At 48.9% G+C, this 23,618-nt stretch overlaps 1 protein-coding gene across 11 annotated transcripts in view; it reads left to right on the top strand.

The window, feature by feature from the left end:
* Nucleotides 1-232: 232 nt before the first annotated feature.
* Cux1 (cut like homeobox 1) overlaps nucleotides 233-23,618 on the top strand; it is a 327,582-nt gene continuing 304,196 nt past the window's right edge. For 2 of the 11 annotated variants that reach the window (XM_040731279.1, XM_040731281.1), the window contains exon 1: nucleotides 19,450-20,007. In XM_040731279.1, coding sequence (XP_040587213.1) covers nucleotides 19,690-20,007 — 318 coding nt within the window. In that variant the 5' untranslated portion in view covers nucleotides 19,450-19,689. Of the gene's footprint in view, nucleotides 433-3,310; nucleotides 3,412-17,855; nucleotides 18,171-19,447; nucleotides 20,008-23,618 lie in introns of those variants that run through there. The other 9 variants (XM_040731282.1, XM_005080389.4, XM_005080390.4 and 6 more) reach the window with 9 other exon arrangements.

Genomic DNA, 23,618 nt, shown 5'->3' with positions numbered 1-23,618 from the left:
CTTAGAGAAGCCTCCATGGTGTGTCACTTGACCACCATCTCTAGCAAGTTGGGGAGATGAGAGATGAGTCCACAGGCTTAGGAATCTGGGAAAGACAAGTCCATTGCCATGGTTACAGTTTAGCCCAGTGCTCCAAAGGGTATATGTGTGTGTGGATGAGGGTGAGTCATGACAGATATTTCTCCTGCTCTGCTAATTCACAAACAAGGAAGTGAGGCTGTCCGGGAGGTCCACCCGAAGCAACGTGGTTTACTCGTAACTTACAGGACATTGAAGAGACCCTGACTCAGAGTCCTCTGGACAGACTGAAAATTACCTGTGACCTACCCGAGAATGCTTTTTCATGAGGCTGGTGGCAAAACTGGCTCACCAGCAAATCCCCTTGAAGAAGCCTGCAGGGTTGATGTGATTTCACATGGTTCATGAAGGCAGGTATGTGTGGCCACTTCAGGGCCACGGGGCCTCATTTGTGAGTGGGTTGGGAGAGGCCGGGAGGGCAAGAGCCTTGCTTTTCCTGGGCGGCAACACTTTGTTTTGTCTTCTGGTGTTCTGCAGGATGGAACCCAGGGCCTCACACATGTTCTTCTCCCAGCTATACCCCAAGCCCCTCACTGGGGGATTCTAGGCAGTCAAATGGAGAGCTCTAGACCAGTCTGGGCTATCTGTCACAAGACCTTGTTTCAAACAAAACAAAAGTATGAGTTATGACCATTATAGGGCACATCTGGCCTAGAGAACCAAATGAGTTAATGCTATGAGAAGAATCTGAGACAATTAGTGAGCAGAAGTATTGAAGGAAGGGTGTGGTCAAAGATCCCTTCTGGAACGAGGAATTAGAACAAGCGAAACCAAACCTGGCTGAGAGCCCGTGTGGTGGCATTTGCAATCTCAGCGTTCAAGAGGTGGGGGCAGGAGGGCCAGGGTTTCTGGGTCTTCCTCAGCTATGTAGTGAGCTCAAGGTCAGCTTTCAGGGTGGTAACCCAGTCAATTCTAACTAAGTTCCCACCCGGTCCTTTAGATAACCATAAGGAAGCAGAAGTACAGAGTCTGAGCACTGTGAACAGAACATAGAACAAAATGATGTAGTGGGGGGTTGAATGAATGAATGAATGAATGAATACTGGGTCTCTTTTTTTGGGCAGGGTCTCAGGTAATCCAGGCTGGTTTTAAACTCTCTAAATAAAGAAGGATAACCTCAAACTCTTTTTAAAATTGACTTTTAAATTCTGTGCATGCATGTATGTTTATAAGTAGGTTCCTGTGAAGGCCAGAAGAGAGTGTTGGATCCCCAGGAGCTGAAGTATAGGTTATTGTGCACAGTCTCCCAGGGGCATTGGGAACCGAACTCAGATCCTCTGCCTGAGTGAGTGAGCTTAACTGCTGAGTCATCTATCTCTTCAGCTCCCAACCTTGAACTCTTTTCCCCAAACCCTTTTTTTTTTTTTAAACAGAGTCTTAATGTACAGCCCTGGCTGCCCTAGAACTCACTCTGTAGACCAGGCTGGCCTTGAACTCAGAGATCCACCTGCCTCTGCCTCCCGAGTGCTGGGATTAAAGGCATGCACCACCACTAGTCTCGAGCTCTGGAGCATCCGTACCTCTAGGTGCTGGGATTACCGGAATGCTAGGTTATGTTGTAAATGGAGCCCAAGGAGTCTGTGCTTGCCAGGTAAGCAACTCTGCCAATAAGCCACAACCTTAGCACCCTCACCTTTCCTTTCACCCCAGTGCTGAGAATTAAACCTGGGGCATTGCACATACAAATATACATATATATTTGTATATATATAGTATATATTTCCCCAGGTGTGATGGTACATGTATTGAATCATAGCAATGTGAGGCAGAGGCAGGCTGTGAGTTCAAGGCCAACCTGGTCTACACAGCTAGTTCCAGGCCAGTCAGAGCTTAATAGTGGAGACCTTTTCTCAAAAACGAAATCCTCCTGTATATGGGCATTTTGCCTGCATATATATGTCTATTCACCACATTTGTGTAGTGTCCCTTGAAGGCTAGGATTCCCCTGGGACTGGAGTTACAGACCTTTGTAAGTCACCAGTATGGGCACTGGGAATTGAAACAGGGCTCTCTGGAAGAAGATCAAGTACTCTTAACCACTGAGCCACCTCTCCATCCCAGGAAGCTGTTCTTAGACACTCACTGTTTCCTCATCCTCAACACCAACGTCACCATGGGAAGAGCGAGTGTGCTCTGTCCCTACCGAGGGCACAGTGGGTCGCACAGGTTAAGTGGCCGACTCAAAGTTGCCCGGTGAATACAGAGAGTATGGCTTACAAAGTCGTATGCCTAGCCGTTGCCTGTCCCTTTGACCCTCCCAGGCCTCTGAGACACAGACTGGAAGAGTTCTTCTGCTTCTTCTGAGGCAGCCGCCAGCCTGGGTTGTTCCAGGGAGCACGGAGTAGGCGGATTTTGAAGAGAGGCAGCGACAGGAAATTTGGCCTATTGTTTGAAACAAGAGGTGAAAACAAGCCCTGGGCTTTGATGTGCTGAATAACAGATTCCTCTGGGAGCGGAAAGGCGAGAAGCTACAAGATTCTTGAGCTGGTGTCAAACGCAGCACCGAGCTGAGGACATCAGGGGAAGAGGTGACCTTAGGAGAAACTGGGACAGGATTTGTTTGAAACAAATGGATCTTAAATAAATCAGGCTACAACAGATGACAAGGAGGGGAAATGAGATCACCCGCCCCGCCCCTTTCTTTTACCTTAGGAAGCTCTTTTCTTTTTTTAATAGAAAAAGATCATACAACTTGGGGGGCAGGGAGCTCAGAGTAAAACACAGAGTGATTCCAAAAGTAAATAGAATGAAACCTTGCCTCCTGGCCTGACTCTGTTGGTAATAAAACTTGTGATCTGATCAGCCGTAGCTTGTGTAAACTGATCCTGCCTCCCACTCATGAGCTGGTATTAAACCTAGGAATGAGAAAAGCTGAGATACTGGTTTGAAATTAGTTCCAATTGGTTCCCTAAACTACCCGCCTTAGACTCTCATAGCGTATCTGCGACCCCTCCCTTCCCAATGTGGAAGCCAGAGTAGGCTAGTTAATCGGATACTTCCCCCGCCCCAGACAGTCCATTAAATCAGACTCCCCTCCAGTGAAGAAGTAAGAGCCTGAGCAACTATTAAGTAGATTCCCGATGGTGACTAGGGAAACACACCCACTCCCAGCCGCTTAGATTGCCAAACTACAAGCCCTGCTGTACTTAAGGGGGACTTTTGACTCTCCTCATCGTCTCTGCAATCAATGATTCATTCAAGATCAAGGTCAAGTTATCCCTTTTTATGATAGATGCCCTGGACCAGGGTGTCTGGAGCCTCCACCACCAGAGGAAGATGTCTGCAGACAAGAATTCCACTGCCAAGGATTGCTGGCAAGTTGGCTGCTGCAAGGTAAGACCAAAGATCTTTCCTGGGCCAGCAATACCTGGGCTTACCTGCAGGGTGGGAGAGAGACTATCTTCCTGGGTCAGCAATGCCTGGGCTTACCTGCAGGGTGGGAGAGAGACTATCTTCCTGGGCCAGCAATGCCTGGGCTCACCTGCAGGGTGGGAGAGAGACTATCTTCCTGGGCCAGCAATGCCTGGGCTCACCTGCAGGGTGGGAGAGAGACTATCTTTTGGACACCTTGTAGGTTCTGACCGGTAGAGAGGGGGTCAGACACCCGGACAGGGAGTATTAGGCCTGGGTGGTAGAGCGAACCCCGGCATGGGGGTTGGAGGATGTGTCTCCACGATAGGTGCTCACCTACTAGACATCAGGCTCTGGGATTCATCCCCAACTCTGCAAGGTCTCCCTGGACCTCAGTCTTCACCCCTGTAAAAGAGGCAAAGACTTCACCCTTCTTCCTGCCTAGAAAACGTGCTTACAAGGCCTAGAGACAAATTTGTTGAAAAACCTAGTGTCTAATCAAGACAGAGATTAGGTGTTTTTATAGGCAGAGTGAGGACTCTTCCAAAAGTGTGACTTCCCACCTCAGGATATCTCCCGTGGCTCTGTTCCTAACCCTCTGCTGAGAGTTCCTACAAATGTTTTCTTGGGGGGGATGGGGGAGGCTCAGAAGTTCCCAAGGGGAAGGGAGTAGAAGAGAGACACCGAGTGTTCCACTCCCTTGAAATCCCAACAGGGTTTGTCTGCTAGCCATAGCGACGCACCTTTGCGGGGTTACTCTCTGTGGGACATTTGCCTCTGTCAGGCATTATTTTCCCGTGTATGTCATATAACCTCAAACATAGCTGATTTTTCCCCAGGGAAATTAAAAAAATGGTTTGGTTTTGTTTTTGGTGTGTGTGTGTGTGTTTGTGTGTGTGTGTGTGTGTGGAGGCAGGAGGTCCTCCTAGAACTTGGAGCTCTCTGATTCAGCTAGCCTAGCTGGTTAGCAAGTCCTAGGGATGGATCCTCCTGCGCCTGCCTCCCAAGTGCTGGGGTTGTGGGTGCCCTGTGCCTCCTGACCTCGCTTTTCTTACCTGAGCCTTGGGCATTGCACTCGGCTCCTGATGCTTGTGTGGCAAGCACTTAGACGACTGAATCATCTCCGTGGGGAAATTAAAAGCATTTTAAAAATTACACTTAGAGATTGTGTGTGTGTGTGTGAGAGAGAGAGAGAGAGAGAGAGAGAGAGAGAGAGAGAGAGAGAGAGAGAGAGAGAGAGAGAGAGAGAGAGAGAGACTACAGCATGTGTGTGGACACCTGGTGGCGGGAGACTGAACTCAATTCATCAGGCTTCGCGGCAAGCGCCTTTGCCCACTGAGCCATCTTGCTGCCCTGCCCCCAGGGACATTATAACTCTCTTCAGTGCAGAAGTTATTGTGTTCCCAGCTACCTCCCCAGAAAGCACGAGTACACACACACACACACACACACACACACACACACACACACACACACACACACACACACACCATTGCTGTCTGCTTGACCAGCCCTCAATAGTAATTGGAGATACGAGTCTACTTTATTTCACATTGCATTCAAAAAAGGCAGGAAATTTTGCTTCTCTGTATGTGGTTGTGGTCTTGGCCCTGGTTTCTCAAATAAAAAGTCCCAGTGAAACATGGCTTTAAGTTGGATATGAGGCTAGCCCCTTGCCAAAGTCAGACCTACCCAAAACACATCTCGAACTGGTAATAAGTGGTTATGTTGCCAAAAGAATAGAGGATTACAATGCTCTGTGGCTTGAAGAATGCATGTTGGGGAAGTAAAGGCATTTACTAACCAGCAAAGACAAGCCAAAGGGCCAGGGTGGGGTAGGAGGCAGGAAAGCCCATTCTCCCTTTGTAATTTCTTCCCTGGATGATGCTTAGGGACAGAGAGATCAGGATCACACACTGGTTCTGACTACCGACCTAGCACAAAGTAGGCCCTCAATAACTACTGGTGGGAAGGATAAGTCATAAATAAATACATCAGCTGCTTGAGAAAGCTACCTTGGGGGAGGGTGGTTGACATCATGTCAATAAAAGACGGCTGGAAAACTGGGCTGGGAGACGGTTCAGTCATCAAAGTGCTTGCCTTGCAAACATTCGGGCTCGAGTCTCATCCCCAGAACCCATGAAAAAAGCCTCTGGGTGTGGTGGCACTGGCTTGGAATCCTTACACTGCCAGGGTGGGGAAAGGTGGATTCTTGGGGCTCCCTGGCCAGCAGGACTAGCCTATTTAGAGAATTCCAGGCCAGAGAGAGACCCCTAATAAAGAGAAACAGTTGCACGATGCTCAACAAAAGAGGCATGCGAGGGTCTTTTCTATCTCCACGAATGCACACCCCTGTGCGCATGCGTGTGAACACACATGCGCACCTGTGTCCATATGAACACACACACAAGCAAGCCCCTTGAGACCCTGGCTGAGAAGTAAGATCTCCACTTGTTTGCAATACTCTGGGTCTCCATCTCTAGTCTAGAAAAGGCATTCAAGTATCAATGGATGGGAAGAAAGACAAAATAAGGAATGGTTGAGTGTACTGCAGCTATATAAGGTTTAAATAGTTCCTGCTGCTGTTTGTTTACGTGTTTAATGTGTGTGTGCATGTGTGTGTGTGTGCATGTGGGCCCTACTGGACACTCACCACAGGGTATTCATGGAGGGCAGAGGACAACTTGCTAGTGTCAATTCTCCCCTCCCCCTCCTATGGGTTCTAGGGATTGAACTTGGGTCATTAGGCTTGGCAGCAAGTTCACCAATACCTTTACTTACTGAGCCTCTTTTACAGCCCTTGCCTAAGTTGGGGGTTTTGCTTGTCTTTCTCACTATGTAGTTCTGGCCAGCCCGGAACCCCCTGTCTTTGCCTCCTGAGGGCTGTGGCTAAAGGCGTGGGCTACCACACCCAACCAGGCATGAGCTCTCCCTGGAGCTGGAGTAGCAGCAGTTGTGGGTGTTGGGACTGGAACTTGGGTCCTCTGCAAGATCAAACTGTGTTCTTAATCACTGAGCCATCTTTCCAGCCCCCCCTTTTTTTCCTGCTGGCCACTAACTGTATGAATGGCTAGCATTTGCCTGTGTGGTGGTGTACAAGTTGTGTTACTAGCCAGCTGCCTCCACTTTGCTGACTGGAGAGATGAGGTAAAGGCTTGTTCCAATGTAGGAAATGGGCACTTGGTAGGACCTGCATGACCTGCAGCATGGTGGCATCTTGTCCAAAATGACAAGGTCCCCAATGATTCTCAAGAGATGCATCTCGAGCATGTCCCCACCTCGCTGACATCTCGAGATTCCAATCCATGTCCCACTACGTTGGCTCCTACTTTAGCAGCCTGTGTGTTTTCCTTCCTTGTATTAGGAGATTTAGTCGTGACGCACTGAGCATGCTTTTTCTGATGCCAAATATCTTCCACCTGTCCGTCCTCCGCCCTCAAATCCTGCCCTACTCAAGAACCCATTATTTTCAAATTCTTTTGCTCACCCAAAGCCAGAATGAGCTTCAAAGTTGGGGGTATGGTTTAGTGATAAAGAGACTGCCTACAATTCCCCAGTTAGGGTCCAGGGATGTGGCTCAGCTGTAAGAAACCCACTTAGAATCCCCCAGTGAGGAGCTGGGATATGGCTCAGTGGTAGAGCACCTGCCAACATATGCAAGGTTCTGGGTTCAATCCCAAGTGCCCCAAACAAACAAATAACTAAATGGAAATGTAAAACAATGAATCATGGGGCTAGAAAGATTGCTTAACAGTTAAGAGCCCTAACTGCTCTTCTAGAAGACCCAGGTTCAATTCCCAGCACTACATTGCAGTTCACAACTGTCTGTAACTCCAGTTCCAGGGGACCTGACACCCCCATAGAGACATATATGCAGGCAAAACACCAATGCACAAAAATAAACAAATAAAAAATGAATAGGTCTGGGCTGGAGAGATGGCTCAGAGGTTAAGAGCACTGACTGTTCATCCAGAGGTCCTGAGTTCAATTCCCAGCAACCACATGGTGGCTCCAGTCATGAGATCTGGTGCCCTCTTCTGACCTGCAGGCATGCATGCAGACAGAACACTATATACACATAATAAATAAATAAAATAAAATAAAGATTTTCTTTTAAAAAAAAATGAATAGGTCTTAGCTACTTGCTCATATCAGCACTAACACTAAGGCACACATCAGTGTCTCATGTAGCCCAGGTGGCTTCCAGCTGACTGAGTCCACGATGGGCTTCAAGACACATCATTAGACTCTAAACTGTTGAACTCTAAGGGCAGAGACCTAGTATGTCTCTTTGTAGTGATTGACATAACATTCTTCCCCAGAGGTGGTGCTGGATGATTAGGGGATGGGTTTTTCCAGAATGATTAGTGACATACCTGTCTGTCCCCCGAATACCTTTTTTAAAGAAAATGGGAGGGGATCAAGAGCTGCCTAGGACCTGAGGTTGATTCCCAGAACCTACATTAAGTAGCTGACAACCTCCTATAATGCCAGCTCCAGGGGGAGACAGTGCCCTCTTCTGGAGACTTTTTGGGCAAACACACACACACACACACACACACACACACACACACACACACACACCAAAAATGCTTCAAGCCGGGGGATGGTGGCCCACACCTTTAATCCCATCGCTAGGCAGACAGAGGCAGGTAGATCTCTGTGAGTTCAAGGTCAGCCTGGTCTACAGAGTGAGTTCCAGGATAAACCTCCAAAGCAATGCAGAGAAACCCTGTCTCGAAAAACAAAAACAAAAATGCTTCAAACAAACAAACCAAAAAAATAATCCACCCTGGGTTCTGCAGAATCACCATTAGACAATTGAGTGACACTTGTGCCTTTCCTGCCTGGACCTTGAGAGTTTCCATTTCGCCCAGAGACTGTTGTATTTCACATTCACTTCAATTAGTGCTAATAGAACCTCACTGGGTGCCTTTTGTTGGATCTTTCCTCGGAGGCTCAGGAGAATTTTACAAGAAAGTATTAATTATTCCCATTTTACAGACAGGAAACTGGAGGCCAAGTGAGGTGGTGACTCAGTGGCAAAATTAGGATGTGATTTTCCCTTGCAGTTTGCAATTGCCTCCCATAATGATGGGATCATGCACTCCTTTGCTGTGTCAGAGTTAAATTACTGTCTAAGAAATGACATGTCAGGCAGGAGCTAGAGGAGTACCTCGCTTGGTAGAATTTTTGCCTGGCATGTACAAAGCCCTGGGTTTAATCCCCAACACGTCCCAGGCACAGGAGCACATACCTGTAGCCATAGCTTTCTGGGAGGAGGAGGCAGAAGGATGGGAAGATTAAGTTCATCCTTGGCTATATAGTGAATGTAAAGTTAGCCTAGGATATATATATATATATATATATATATATATATATATATATATATCCTTGTCTCCAAAAACAAACAAAAAACCAACCACAGTTTTGACATCTTTTGAGAGTCTGGCTTTATTATATCTAGCTACTTAAAGCTCTAAAGACATAATACAGACTTCCAAAAACTGACAGTAGATCAAACATCTAATCTGAATAGAGCTTGAGGGAATTAAAAAAAAGTTTTCAACCCCCTATGAGGGAGATCAGCTTTCCAGTTCTCTGCTGGAGCAAGCCTTTAGAAGCTTACAAACCACACTTACCCAGGACAAAAATAATATACAACTTGACAGCCCCATGACAACGAAAATCCAATTACAGTTCACAGAAACAAATCTTCACTTGACTCGAGCTGTAGAACTGCAGGGGTGTGTCATAAGAAACTCGGGGCTGGTAAGATGGCTCAGTGGTCACGAGTGCTGCTCTTCCAAAGGGCCCTGACCTCTGTTCATAGCACCCATGTTAGGTGTGAGCTCAGCTCTGGGGTATCTGACGCTCTCTTCTGGCTCCTGTAGGAGCCTGTGCACTTATGCATATGCCTACACTTAGAAACCTATACAGGTCATTAAAAATAAAACAAGGAGTATGCAGAATAGAACAATACTTCACTTTGTATGTTGAAACAACTTTAAAAAATCATCATGTATGCCGGGCGTTGGTGGCGCACGCCTTTAATCCCAGCACTCGGGAGGCAGAGGCAGGCGGATCTCTGTGAGTTCGAGGCCAGCCTGGTCTACAGAGCGAGTTCCAGGACAGCCTCCAAAGCCACAGAGAAACCCTGTCTCGAAAAACCAAAAAAAAAATCATCATGTATACATACATACATAAGTACATACATATATGTATATATATTTGCACATGGCTGCATGTTTACGGTGTGTGTGAGTGTGTATACATGTAGGTGGCCAAGGATGGCTTCAGGGCTTTTTCTCAATCAGTAACCATCAAGACAGTGAACAGTCTAGTTATCTAGCTTGCTCTGGGGATCCCCTTTCCCTGCCTTCTACATGGGAACAACAGGTGGACTACCATGCCTACTCGGAATTTACATGGGTGGTGGGGACTTGAACTCAGGTCCCTCTTGTTTGACCAACTTTACTCTCTGAGCCTCTCCAGTCCCAACACACACACACACACACACACACACACACACACACACACACACACGAGTGTTTGTGTACCCGTCCGTGCGCATACGTACATTTTGAGATAGAGTCTCCTCCGTAGCCACGATGATGCTGAACTTTGGATCCACCTGCTTCCATCTCCAAAGTGTTGATTATATGACTCCACCAAGAGTGGTGGCTCACACGTGTAATCTCAGCAGTAAGGATTCTGCAGGGGAGGATCAGGAGTTTAAGGCCAACCAGGGCCACATAGAGCTACCCTTTCTAAAGTCACAAAACAGAACGAAGCAATATTAGTAATGAGATGAAAATGCTAACAGCACACACACCGTCTACCCATTCAGGAGTTAAGAAAAGGAATTAACAGCACAAACTCTGTCTTTGTACATTAAAGAAGATGATAATAATGCTAATAATAATAATAATATTTAGGCAGCACCTTACTTATTTCAAGTCCTTTCAAGCTACTGACTAGGTACACTGTGAATTTCTGTTGATTCAGCAATGACATCAGTGGGCGTCCTCGAGGGTAGAATTATACAGTATGACACATGTGGACATCTCACAAAGAGGAAAGGAAGATTAAAAATAAAAGCAAATGTGGATTTCTAATGCACTCTAAGTACTAAGAAAATGTATAATATAGGGGCTGGGAAGATGATTCAGTGGGTACACAAGCATGAAGACTTGAGTTCTGATGCCCAGAAGCAATAGTACCCCAAGTAAACAAACACACAAAAAATAGGTGTCAGGGGCTGGAGCAATGGCCAGTTGTTCTTGATGCTCCTTGTGTTCAGTTCTTGTACCCACATCCCACAGCTCAAAAGCCCCTGTAGCTCCAGGGATCCAATGCCCTCTTCTGGCCTCCAATGGGACCTGAACTCACATTGAGTGCACACACACACACACACACACACACACACACACACACACACACACACAGGAGAAATAAAATAAAAGTAAAAAGAACTTAAAAAATGCCAAATTAAAAAAAAAAACAATCAAAAAAGCCAAACTTAGTAGCCATGTCTGAAATCCCACTACTCCTTTAGCAAGATGGATCGTGGAGACAGGAGAGTTCTGGGCTAGCCTGGTGTACACAGCAGCAAACAACCAGAGGTCTTCAAACAAGGTGGAAGGTGAGGACTTGTACGGGAGCTCGTCTTCTGACTTCCGCTCATGCACCCCTCCCCAGGTGTGTGTGCCTGCACACACTATACACTCTTACCAAAACCTTAAAAACACAGAAAGCACGGGTTTTGGTTAAAGTGAGACTAGAGGCAGTGAACTTGTGGCTGGTGAGGTGAGGGTTGGAAGCCTAAGTGGCAATAAGAAATTCCAGGTCCTCTCCTACTTACTTGGATGTCCCAAAGTCACAAGAGGTCAAATCTGTGATCTTAGATGTGTAACAATAATCTCTTCCTCTGCTTGCCTTGCTGGGGATCGGAACAAGGCTCCGTGCAGGCAAGGGAGAGTTTTACCACTGAGCCACATCCCCGGCCCCCACAATGCTATTCTAGACCCATGTTCAAAAAGTAGGCTGCTTCTATCAGAAAGCTCAAACTGCAAACTTGTCTCAAGACAAGTGGGAGAGAACAGAGCGGAATCATTAAAGGTGCGGAAAGATCCCCACTGCAAGTATCATCAGTTTATTGCTGATCTGAAGTGCACGGTTGGCTTAAAGGTAGGCCAGAAATGAAGCCTTTGATGGTTTTACAAAGGGTCTTAGAGATGAAGACAGACTCTCCCCTGAGACAGGCAGGGAGGGTGGCGAACAGGACCGTCTCCCATTTAGTCTTGGTTCTTACAAGTCTGACAGGTTCTTGGTACAATTATATAACTCCACATACAGTTGGCATGTAGAGATGAATGAGGTACTGTGCGTGTAATTACATGTAGCAAAATGTGCACTTTTATTTGGTGGGTGCTTACATTGCGCCGTGAATAGTGTACTTAGAAATAATTAACATAAAGCATTAATTTTAAAAACAAAACAATTAAAAGTAGTTTGGCTCTCTTGAAGGCGGGGTGATAGATCTGGAATCTTCTCTCATTCCTCTTAGCACTTGGTGCCAAATTGCTCTGGAAGGCAGTCAACACACATATACGTGTGCGAGTGTGCATGTGCTCACACACACAGACACACACACACAGATACACACACCTCTGTTATTCATAATGTTTTGATTTAAAGAAAAGGCCTTTACAAATCTGAAGTGTTTCAAACCGTCTGTGGTTTTTAGATACTTGTAAATTGAAGACCTTGACGAATTCTTTGAATGAATGCTTTCAGTTAATTTGGACACACACACACATTTGTTTGCTTGTTTGTTTGTTTATTTATTTGAGACGGGGTTTCTCTGTGTAGCCCTGGCCATCCTGGAACTCACTATGTAGATCAGGCTGGCCTGGAACTCAGAGATTCACCTGCCTTTTCCTCCAGAGTGCTGGGATTAAAGGCCGCTGCCGCCACCACCACCACCACCACCCAGCTGAACTTCTATATTGTAAAATTCAGATTTTTCCATATGACTTACTATGAATAGGGATTTTTTCTATCACGGACAGCCGTGTTTTTATGGCAGAGAATATTTTATTTTTAATTATGTGCATGTGTGTGTCTGTGTGTATGGGTATGTGAATAAGAGTTCAGGTGCCTGTGGAGGTTAGAGGCATGGAATCCTCTGGAATAGGAGTGATAGCTGGTTGTGAGCTACCTGGCATGGGTGCTGGCAATTGAACTCAGGTCCTCTTCGAGAAGAGCAAGTGCTCTTAACCACTGAGCCATCTCTCCGGCCCCTGTGGTGTAGTTTTCAGACTTGTGTATTGCTTATGGTTATGTGAATAACGTCCACTTCTTTATTACTCATGTGCATGTATGTGCGTGTGCACATATGCCGTAGTATGTATGTGATGGCAAAAGACCCTCTTCAGAGGTAGCTTGCTCTGTCTGCCTGTGGGTTTCGGGACTCCAGCACACGCTGTCAGACATTTAGAGCAAGTGCTATTGTGCCAAATGGTTTTTACTCTTTTGGCTTTTTTTGGGGGGGGGGTCCCGCCACCCAGCTCCCAGGTAAATCACACACGGAGTCTTATTATTATTTAGGAATGCCTGGCCTTAGCTTGGCTTGCTGTTTGCTAGTTTTTCTTAATTTATCTCATCTAACTTTGCCCTCTGGGCTTTTATCTTTCTTACTCCGTACATCTTACTTTCCTTCTCACTCCTTGGCTGGGTGGCCCCTGACTTCCTCCTCCTCGTGTTCTCTTGCTCTCTTCTTCCCCGGTTCTCCTTCTGTTTATCCTCTCTGCCTGGCAGCCCCGCCCATCCTTGCTGCTGCCTCGCTATTGGCCGCTCAGCTCTTCATGAGACCATCAAGTTTTCTAGACAGGCAAAGCATCACGGCTTCACAGAGTTAAACAAACACAACACACACACACACACACACACACACACACAAAGCCACACACCTGAAAATAATATTCCCCAACAGATAAAATTACCCACTGAGTTATCGCCTAGACTCTGGAATGTTTCTTGTTAACAACTATTTGAAACCAGTTATAATTTGGATGTAAAAATACTAAGAAGAGCGTGGTGGCGCACGCCTTTAATCCCAGCACTTGGGAGGCAGAGGCAGGCGGATCTCTGTGAGTTCGAGGCCAGCCTGGTCTACAAGAGCTAGATCCAGGACAGCCTCCAAAGCCACAGAGACACCCTGTCTCGAAAAACCAAAAAAAAAAAAAAAAAAAAAAAAAACTAAGAAGAAGAATTAAGGCTTTAGAATGAGTGTCTCCACGTTTAGCCTTTGAAACACATGGTTTAGAAGATCTGGGGATTGTTATGAGGATTTTAGTTTGGTAAAGCTTATTCGTTGTTTCTTGGGGAGAAAATTTCTAGGGGAACAAATAAGAAATCAGAGCATAAAGACCCCCCCCAGAGAGATTAAGATTATTTGTGGGAGTTGGGCAGTGCTGGCACATGCCTTTGATTTTAGCACTTCAGAGGCAGGAGGTTCTCTGAGTTCGAGGCCAACCTGATCTATATAGAGTGAGTTCCAAGACAGCCAGAGCTCTTCAGAGAAACCCTGTTTACAAAAAAAAAAGAAGAAGAAGAAGAAGAAGAAGAAGAAGAAGAAGAAGAAAGAAAGAAAGAAAGAAAAAGGAAAGAAGAAAAAAACTTAGTATTTGTGGGAGGCTTTGCCTTGTTTTGTCTTGTTTTAAAAGGCGAAAGATTTATAAGATCTGAAGAGAAACCAGAGTATGTTTTTCTTGCTTTAAACAATGCCCTTCAATGTAAGACATTTTTCACTTTAGAAGAAAATATTTCTTTTAGAAAGGGTCTCATTTTGTAACTCTGCCTAGTCTAGACCTCAATATGTAGTTCAAATGTCCTTGAATTTGTGATAGTCTCCCCGCACCTGCCAAGCCCACCTGATGGCTATTTCTTTCAAGGTTCAGTCTATAGGAACAGTGACTGTGCTCTTTAGAGACCAATGCCATGCAATTGCAGTTCTTGGGATTACCCAGAGAGGGTCAGTTTAGTAGGTATTACTCTTTATGGTAGTTTGAGAAAGTCACCAACTTGCACCTTAGGGAGTTTTATAAACTAAACACGGATGCCACTAAGAGGAGAGTGAGTCTACAAAGCAAGGAGAGTAGGGAAGAGAAAAATCCCCAAGGTAAAATTTTCTTTAACATTCCTTAGTGTTACCACACCCAATGGAGTCTTGCTATCACTATCTATTATTATCATTTGCTATTGTCGTTGGCCTTTTGAGACAGGATCTCATTAACAAGGCTGGCCCCAAATTCCCTATATATAAATTTGACTTCTGGTCTTCCTGCTTTTACCTCCCATTGGGATGACAGGTGTGCACCACTATGTTGGCCAACCCTATTTTATTTTATTGTTTTGGGTAACAATAAAGCAGCCACAGGAGAAACTGGGAACTGGGTTCCTGCATTACTTAGGTAGTTCTCTTCTCTGGTTCGAAGCTGAGCTTAAGGGTGCCAGGAACTGATACCATTTTGATCAGTTCTCTCGTTTGAAGACAGTGGGCTTAGGTTTGGGGTGGCAATTAGTCACTCACTTGGGAACTGTGAGTTCTCTTCCCCTAAAGGGAGAAGCTAAACACACACACACACAAATGACTCAATGCCTCTGGATTGTTTTTCTTATGCTTCACTCAAAGTCACATCAATTACATGTCAAGGGTTGTTGTTGCTCTGGACCAGAGCCATCCTTTCTCACTGGGTTCCGAAAGGATCTGATCACTCATTGTGCTATCTTTGTGGGTGGCGATGGAGAATGAAGTCCTTAAGCCCTTCCATTTTTGAAATATTTTATGCAGCTTAGACGCCAGTGGTTGTCCACGTTTTACAATACTTTGGCTGAACATCAACTTGCCAGGAAACAAAGTCTTTTGAAGTACTTATAGTTGTGTTCTTTATTAAGTTACACTTATTAATTATGGATACGATTATGTGTGTGTATGATGCATGCAATGGCACCCATGCGGCAGCTGGGGGGTCAGGGGGACAGTTTGAGGAGTCTGGGAGTGCTTTACCCGCGGAGACACCCCACCATCTAGATCTAACTTGTCCTTTTATGTCTACTCTTGTTCTAAACATTTGAAATGCAGTCTTCTAAGTCCTTTCACAAGTCTTTGCGGCTTCATTCACCCAAGATAATTTTTATTAGTGATTTGCCTTCTGAAATGAGAACATTTTCATGCCATCTTTTTTCTTTTTCCTCTCCGTGGCTGAGGGCGATAAAGTTTGTATAACCCAAAAACTCTGTTAGGAGAAATCTAAATTTTACTTAAATAATGTTTAAGCTCTGGGCCACCCATTGTAAGCCAGGTTAACATGCAAAAATATGAACATAACTAGAAACGGAACCGTTGTCTTTAATACCCGTCAAACTTGTATCTAAAATATTGCTATGGATTCAGAACTCTGAATTCCAACCAGATGTATTTCCCGACTGCTACACAGGTCGTATATATTTCAGTTTTTAAAGTTCAAACCCAGGGGATCGACAGGATAATTAGATTGAGAACATCTGCGGTAAATCCATACCATTTCCCCGATCGTTCCCCACGAAAGGGAATTTGCTTGCTTCAATGCTCCCGCACATTCTATTTGTTTAGCTACCTTTGGGCCACTGCACAAGGACAGACGGTCTCCAAAGTGCAAGACAGGGGGAAAAGAAGGATAAGATCTAAGTGGCTCACGGTGGCGAGGTAGTTGCCTCTCACTCTTGCATCCCGGACAGGGCGTGGCCCAGTGCGCGGAGCCCGGGTGGGCGAGTGGGATGGAGTGGGGGACGACCCCGAGGACCCGAGTGTCGGGGAGCCGCTGCCCTCTACCGGGCGGTGCGATCGGAGCTGCAGAGCAGCGGCCCGCGCGTTCCGGCTCCGGCCCCTAACACCCAGGCAAGCCCGTGGCCGCCCGGGATCCGCAGGGTCCCCCTGGCGCCGCGTCACGGCCTGCAGACTGGAGGCTGGCTCTGCGCCCCCTGACGCCCGCGCGCTTCCACGCACCTGCTTCGTGTCGCTCCTGCCACTCAGAGGCCGAGTGCGACCCGGTCCTGACCGCTTCGTGACAGACAGGCTGGGGACGCTTGTGTTCTTTCAGTCTCGGGGGGAACTTGCACTTCCAACCCCTTTCTCTGAAAAAAATATCGATCTCCCCCCCCCCCCCAACCGATTAGCGCTAAGCCTTCAAACTTGGCTCGGAGAGCAATTATTTTCTACTGTCATGTTTTGTGTTCCACACACACACACGTTATTTACATATAATTTTAAAGATTAAGGAATTTGGGGGGATTTGTCTTAACTAATTACACGTTCAGCGACGCGCGGAAGAGCGAAAACCCTGTATCCCTACTGCAAACGCAAACGCGCCGGTGTGAGCAAATCCATCAAAGATGACGAGCCTGAAACGCGTGCTCTGGGGCCGGAGGGAAAGTAAGGGGACTCCCCCTCCCACGGCTCCCGCTTTAAACGCGAGCGTTGTTTTTTGCAAACTCGCGCTCCGTTTTGAGTGCGTTGCACGCTTTCAAACTTTGTGTGTGCTAGGACAGGGGCGCGGAGCTGTGTGAACCACGCAGGGAGTTTCTTGGGTTGTGTCGCAGAAGCGCGGCTGAGGACAGAGAGTCAGGCTCCGAGGCTTCCCCAGTCCTGGCCGAAGCCGGAGCGGCTCTGGAGGGTGGGGGATCCTGCTGCCCCTTGCGGGTGTGTCCCGGGGCGATGTGGGGGAATCGCACCGGGCACGGGACCTGAACGTGTGCAGCGGCCCAAGGCTGGCGGCGGTCAAGCCCGCTTCACCGCCGCACAGTCGCACTTGCTCGAACGTGAAACACTGTGGCCCACGTGGAGGTCCTCCCCCCACGCCGCCGCGCGAACGCACGGGGGGGACCGGAGTGGGGTCACGGCCCGCACACGCGCGCGCGCGGGCTTCTGCAGGTGGTCACCGCACGCTCCGTGCAAAAGAGCGCGGCGCCCGCACACGGCCGCAGCAGCGCGGCGTCCCCGCCTGAGAGAGCCGGGGGACTCCATGCCCGAGCGGCGCCCACCGGCGATCGCGCGACCTTTTTCCCCCCAGGGTGGCGTGGGGGGAGGGTCACCCTTTAGGTGAGCGGCCGGGCCTCGGAGGACCCCCGTAGCGCCCCCTCGAGGCCGGGCCGCTGCAGGGTCGCCGCGCGGCCGGGGCGGGGGGCTCGTGACGGGGCGCGCGGGAAAAAGGGTGAGGGGTCGCGAGGGCCCCGGATGCCCGCGCTCGGGCTGTGGAGAGACTGTGTGTGTGGTGTGTGAGTGTGTGTGTGTGTGTGTGTGTGGTGTGCCTGTGTGTGTGAGTGTGTGTGGTGTGCCTGTGTGTGTGAGTGTGTCTGTGTGTGTGTGCGCGGCGCGCGCGCCCAGGCCGCCGCCGCTGCCGCCGCCGCCGCGCTTCCCTCAGGCTCCTGACTCCACGGCTGAGGCGGCCGCAGTGGCGGCGGCGGCGGCGGCGGCGGCGGCGGCGCCGTGAGGAAGGAGTCCGCGTCCGCGGTGGCTGAGGCGGCGGCCGGCTCCAGGCCGGGTTTTGGCGCCCGCCCGCCTGCTGCCTCCTGGCGGCTCCTGAACTCCAGCCCCCTCTCTATCAGCCTCTCACTCCGTCTCAATATGTCTCAAGATGGCGGCCAATGTGGGATCGATGTTTCAATATTGGAAGCGCTTTGATTTACAGCAGCTGCAGGTCAGGCTCCTCCGCGCTCGGCCTCGCGCCCGGGGGGTGAGGGCTGCGGGCGGCCGCGGCCTCCCTCAGGAAGGGGGGGCTGACACTCCGGGCTGCCAGGCCCTGGCGGGGGTGCTGAGGCGACGGGGGAGAGCGGGAGGGGGGTGCCGGGGGAAGAGCGGGGCCGAGTCGGCCGCGGGTCCCTCGGGCTCCCCGGCTCCCATTGATCACCCGGCCTGATCAGAAATTGATCCTCTTTGTTCAATTCATCGATCAGCCCAAGATGGCGCCGGAGCCGCCAGCCGCCACCAACATCTTTGCCCCCCGGTGTCTGCCCCCTTCAACCCCGGAGGGTGTCTTCCTCCCCGCCGTCATCGCCGTCGCCGTCGCCGCCGCCGCCGACCCCGCGCGCTGTCGCTGTCGCGGGACCCCGGCGGCAGGGACGGGGAGCGGCGGCGGCGTCCCCCCCCTCCGCCCCGGGGGGCTCAGCGGGACCCGCGCGCGCTAACGAGGGGGACGCGCCGCGCGGGGTGACTCCGGAGGGTGGCGGGGTTGCCAGGAAGGGGAGCTGCGGGGCCCGCGCTCGTCGCCCTCCCGCCAGTCACGTCCTTCCTCCCCCCCTCCCGGCCGGCTGAGCCCCGGCGTATTCCCGGGGAAAGTTTGTGGGGAGTTGCTGGTGGGGGGAGAAGCGCTGTCTCTCTCTCTCTCTCTCCGCTGCCTTCTCCGGGAGGACAGAGTCGCGGACCGCCGCCGCCACTGCCCCGCCGGCGCGGCGGAGCTGGAGCTGGTGGCGCTGTGGTGCCGCCGGCTCCGGGGGAGGGTCAGATCGGCCACCGGCGGCTGGCGGCTGGCGGCGGCGACGGCCAGGCTGGCGGGTGGCCCCTCGTCGTGGAGACCGGCAGGCGGCTTGGAACTCCTGGCTGCTGCCCGAACCGGTCCCCTTGGGCCCCACCGCCACCGTTCCCCTTTCCACTGCCCCCGTCAGGGATTGTTGTCAACCGGTGTCGGCCGGGACAGGGGACCCGGCTTCCCCGGGGTGGCGGGTCCCTCCCCCACCCCGTTTGTTTACGTCCCGGGGCCAACCCCGCAAGCCCCGCGCTCTTTTGTGTGTCTGCTGCGTGAAAGTGACTACGGAGCTGGGTTTGTCCCCCTGATTATTATTATTATTTGCGCCCGGGGACTTCCCTGGGAAGGGGTTGTGGGGGAAGCTTCGGAAGGGGAAAACTTGGCGTGCGGCGGCGGGGGGGGGGCGACGCCGGTGGGTCGCGCGGAGTGTGAGATCGCCCCGGAGGAGGGGGAAGGTGCGGGAGGAAGGCTGCAACTTTCCACCGAGCGCAGGGCCCTGCGTGACCCGGTCTCGGGGCGCTTTCTCTGCCCCCCGGCCCCCGCATCACTGATCGGTGCAGACAGACTCAGCTGCGCGTCTCAGGGACTTCAGGGCTCCCCTCTCGGTGACCCGTCGCTCGCTTCACTCCAGCCCCTCACTCTCTTTCGCGGAGGGGTGTGTTCAGTCCCCTCTGCTAAGGGGCCCCCAGGAGCTATGGAGCGCGCGGCAGGTCCGCTGCGAGCTACCTTCTCCAGCCCGGTTCTCGAAAGCAAAGCCCCCGGGGCCCCGCTGGACTGTGCGGAGACTGACTGTGGTTCCCCGTCTCCTCGAGGGGATGGTACCGGGGCTTCCCATTCCGCGGCGGAGCTGCCTGCGCGCCCAGAGGATGGTGTCCTGCCTGCCACCCCTCATCTGAACCAGCTGCTCGCCCTCGGGGTCCTCCCTGCTAGCGCTAGCTCCGCGTTCGCGGCTCCTGGACCACCCCGGGAATCTGCCAGGTGGATGTTGTGCGTAGCCGGAGCCAAGTTGAAGGTGAGCGGCGAAGGAGCCCGCAGAACTTTGGTCATTGGGGACACTGGAGAGTGGGGACAGGGGCAGTCTTGTGGCCCAGAGCAGCAGCCTTGCACTCGCGTGTTGTGTGTGTGTGTGTGTGATGGTCCATTAACATCTCTAGGGAACCGCCTGTGCTCCCAACTCTAAAGTGTGCTTGAAGGTGAACTTGAGTGAACTTTTTCCTAACCTACTCATAGCACCCTTAGGAGTCTGAAAGAAACGAACTCCATATGTAGGCCTGCAGGAAACGAAGCCGATTGGATTAAAACATATATAAGTGGAGTGAAACAACTTTAATTATGCTTGCTTTTTCTGCCCTTGCCTACGTGAGGACGATAAGGCAGACGCATACTCGTTATGAAATTTCCTCTCGTTTGTCTCTTAACTAAAGAAGACTATGTGAAATATGTATTTCTGATAAGATTAAAACTTTAAAAAGTTCGAGTATTTATTGACTAAAATGTATTACACCATAGTGTCTATTGTGTAAATTAGATTCCTGAATGTAACGAACATAGCCGGATGGCATTTTTTGATTAATTGGTCTACCCTATTTTAGTAAAAACAGCTCCCTTTTTACCATAATTTAATTCCTGTGCTTACTGTAAAACCCGTTGTGGAGTTTTAAGAAACAAACCTTAATTTTCTCCACCACCCCTTGTGACATTCTAGTTTAAGATCAGTAATAAGCACTCCCGAAGAAGGCCGGAAAAATAATTTGGTTTCTTGAGATTTTATGAACTTGGTGTGTGCTCTTACAGCCCCCACCCCATGAACTGATCAGCTTTGCTGGGGGTCTTGAGGTCTTTAACCACATGGCTTCATTGAAAGTTCCCCTCGTGGCTGCCTTGAGTGAACTTTATGTTAAAACAACAAACAAAACCCTTTGTTAAGCACTGTTCTTGTTACAGAGCCTTTTGGTAGATAACGATTTGGCCTTAGGTGGTTTCAACTGTGTCTCTGGATGGCAAGTTTGAAAGCCTTTCTTGAACTTGGAATGCCAAAGGTCAAGTATGACTCTGAGCTGCTCCTTTAGCTGGGAACTTAGGTTCAGGGGTTTTGAGGGCCCTCTGGTTGAGGGCCTTCTGTTCTCACTGATGGGAAGCTGGAGATTTTGGTGAGAATTCTTTAGGTGACACTGAGATCCAATTGACCGAAAACTTAGTGTAGGTCTCGGTTGAGTCTTAGCTGTTTGGATTTAGGTCTTGGTAATATGCAGCAGGACCCGCACTCCCTTAGCGTCCTGGAGGCTTGTGCTCTTATGCCCCTGCTTCTTGGGTCTTAAGACCACCTTGCAACTTGGAGTGGATGTCTGCCCCTGAAGAGAGGTCTGAAAACTGGCCCGTTTCCTTTCTCATCCCAACCACGGCTTGTACTGTACTAAGTGACTGCTCTAGTGTTGCTAAGACTAGTTGAGCAAGTTTTGATCCTGTCCCAGACTTGTAAAAACCAAACTTTTTTAACTAAGAAAAACATCATTGCATAAATTTATCTTTTAAATACATGTTTGAAAAGAGGTATATTTAACTCTTGTAACTTGTTTTCGAATTAGTGGAACTCTGAATATTCTTGGGGATGGGGCCTGCCTGTGGCTTCATCAGTCTGGGGTGTTTTCACTGTAGTGTGATCTGTTCCCTTTTGAGACTTCCCTGCAAAAGTGAACTCTCAAACTGTTCTCTCCCGAATTAGAAAACCAATTCAGTTTTTGCCGCAGGTCCATTTGGTTGCTTTTGTTTTCCCCTCTTATGGATGTGCTCGAATTTGTATGTGTTGTGTTTCCAGCAGCTCACCACTGCTCCTTGTAATAAGTACATAATTTCAATTCAAGATACTCCACTTAGTGCCTTTGATAGGGTAACGAATGAACAAATGATGCAGGGAACTCCTGTTTTTTTCTACCTTGGTTCTTTTAATATAGGTGTCTGGATGCGGGAAGGGTTATTATCAGTTGCTTAAAGCTTTTGTCTGGATGACCCCCCCTTTGAAAGGCACACGTTGGTGTAAGGATGACCTAATAAAATAATGCAGTAGCTCTCGATGCACTTGGGTACACTGAAGTCTTTGGCCTGTGTCTTCTATCAATACTCAGGTCTAAGTCGGGAGAGAATCTGCCTTCTGCTCAACCCCACTGAGTTCAAGACGTTTAATAGTTTAAAAGTCCTTTCTCTGTTGATAGGAAGAGAAAACTATCAGTGTGTGTGGGAGTTTTCCATTGATGGCCAAGGCTTTTCCTGAGTTTGTAGAAAAAACAAGGCCAGAGAGAAGTCCTGCATCTCCATTCCATAAAGAGATGAAGGAAGGACAGATCTGTTAGGGAATCTGTATATTGCTTTAGGAGAAATTTTACCGAAGGGGAAATCTCATACTTGCCCTCGTTTCCTTTTATAGTTTCCGAAAATTTCACGAATTTTGCTGGGCCATAACATGAATTCCCTGTCAAGTTATTGTAGTAAGTTATTCTGCTATATAGAATCGTAAGTGACTATAGGAATTGCATGAAATTTATTTGAAATTTAATACGTAGCTTTAAAGCATAAATGCCTTTCCCAAGAACAGTCTGATTTTTTTATTAGTCATTGTCAGCGGCAGAAATGTGTCTACGTTGTCTTTTTGTTTTGTCTGAAGCTCTGGGTTATTGCTGCCGCCGAGAGATAGTTTTGGTTTCAGTTGAAATTCCCCTGCCTCTGATTGTTTAAACCAGACCCTTAATCTTATTTTAACCATCCAAAAAACCTGGAAGACTTGTTTTGTGTAAGTAGCAAGCAAATGTAGTTTAAACACTCCAGCAATTCTGGTATCTGATTGGAAACAGGTGGGACTCTTGGACTCTTTCGTGGGAGTCTGACCATAGCCAAGTGGAGGGACACTTACTGCTGGTGGTTTATTCATTGTGTTGGTGCTATTTGAAGAGGGGCCCACAGCCTCTCTTTGCCTGGACATCTTCGTCATGCCTGAGAGAAGAAAGGTCTCAGACGCAGTAATTGGAAGAGCGGTGTTTTTGGGTTTTGTCTTTTTTTTTTTTTTTTTTTTTTGGTTGTTGTTTTTAGAGACAGGGTCTCTCTACATAGCCCTGACTGCCCTGGAGCTCACTATGTAGACCAGGCTGTCCTGAACTCAGAGACCCACCTGCCTCAGCTTGCCCATCAATACTCTTGGCTCATCTATGACCTGAGTATAGATTTACATTTTATGATAGCCTGATGGTGATTTGAGTTTAGGGACATAATGAAATATTCTTCCATTGAAAGCCTTACAAATTTAATGCTGGGCAGTGGTGGTGCACACCTTTAATCCCAGCACTCAGGAGGCAGAGGCAGGTGGATCTCTGTAAGTTCGAGACCAGCCTGATCTACAGCGTGAGTTCCAGGACATCCTTCAAAGCTACAGAGAAACCTGGTCTCTGAAACCCTCCCCCCCAAAAATAATTTAACTGAGTGTGGGGTGTATTTCACTAACATATCAGTGCCACAGTCCCCGGAACTGGTTGCTGTTTACCTGTTTCAGGTTTTGAGGGTGCGATCCTGAAAGCCACTTGGTGGCTTGACTTTCTGTCTGTTCCAAATTAGGTTTTGGGGTGTGTGTGTGTGTGT

This window comes from Mesocricetus auratus, unplaced genomic scaffold, assembly GCF_017639785.1.
Source record: "Mesocricetus auratus isolate SY011 unplaced genomic scaffold, BCM_Maur_2.0 Super-Scaffold_100025, whole genome shotgun sequence".
NCBI classification, from domain to species: Eukaryota; Metazoa; Chordata; class Mammalia; order Rodentia; family Cricetidae; genus Mesocricetus; species Mesocricetus auratus.
Note: the sequence above shows the minus strand (reverse complement) of the source record. Positions and strands in the feature narration are given on the sequence as shown.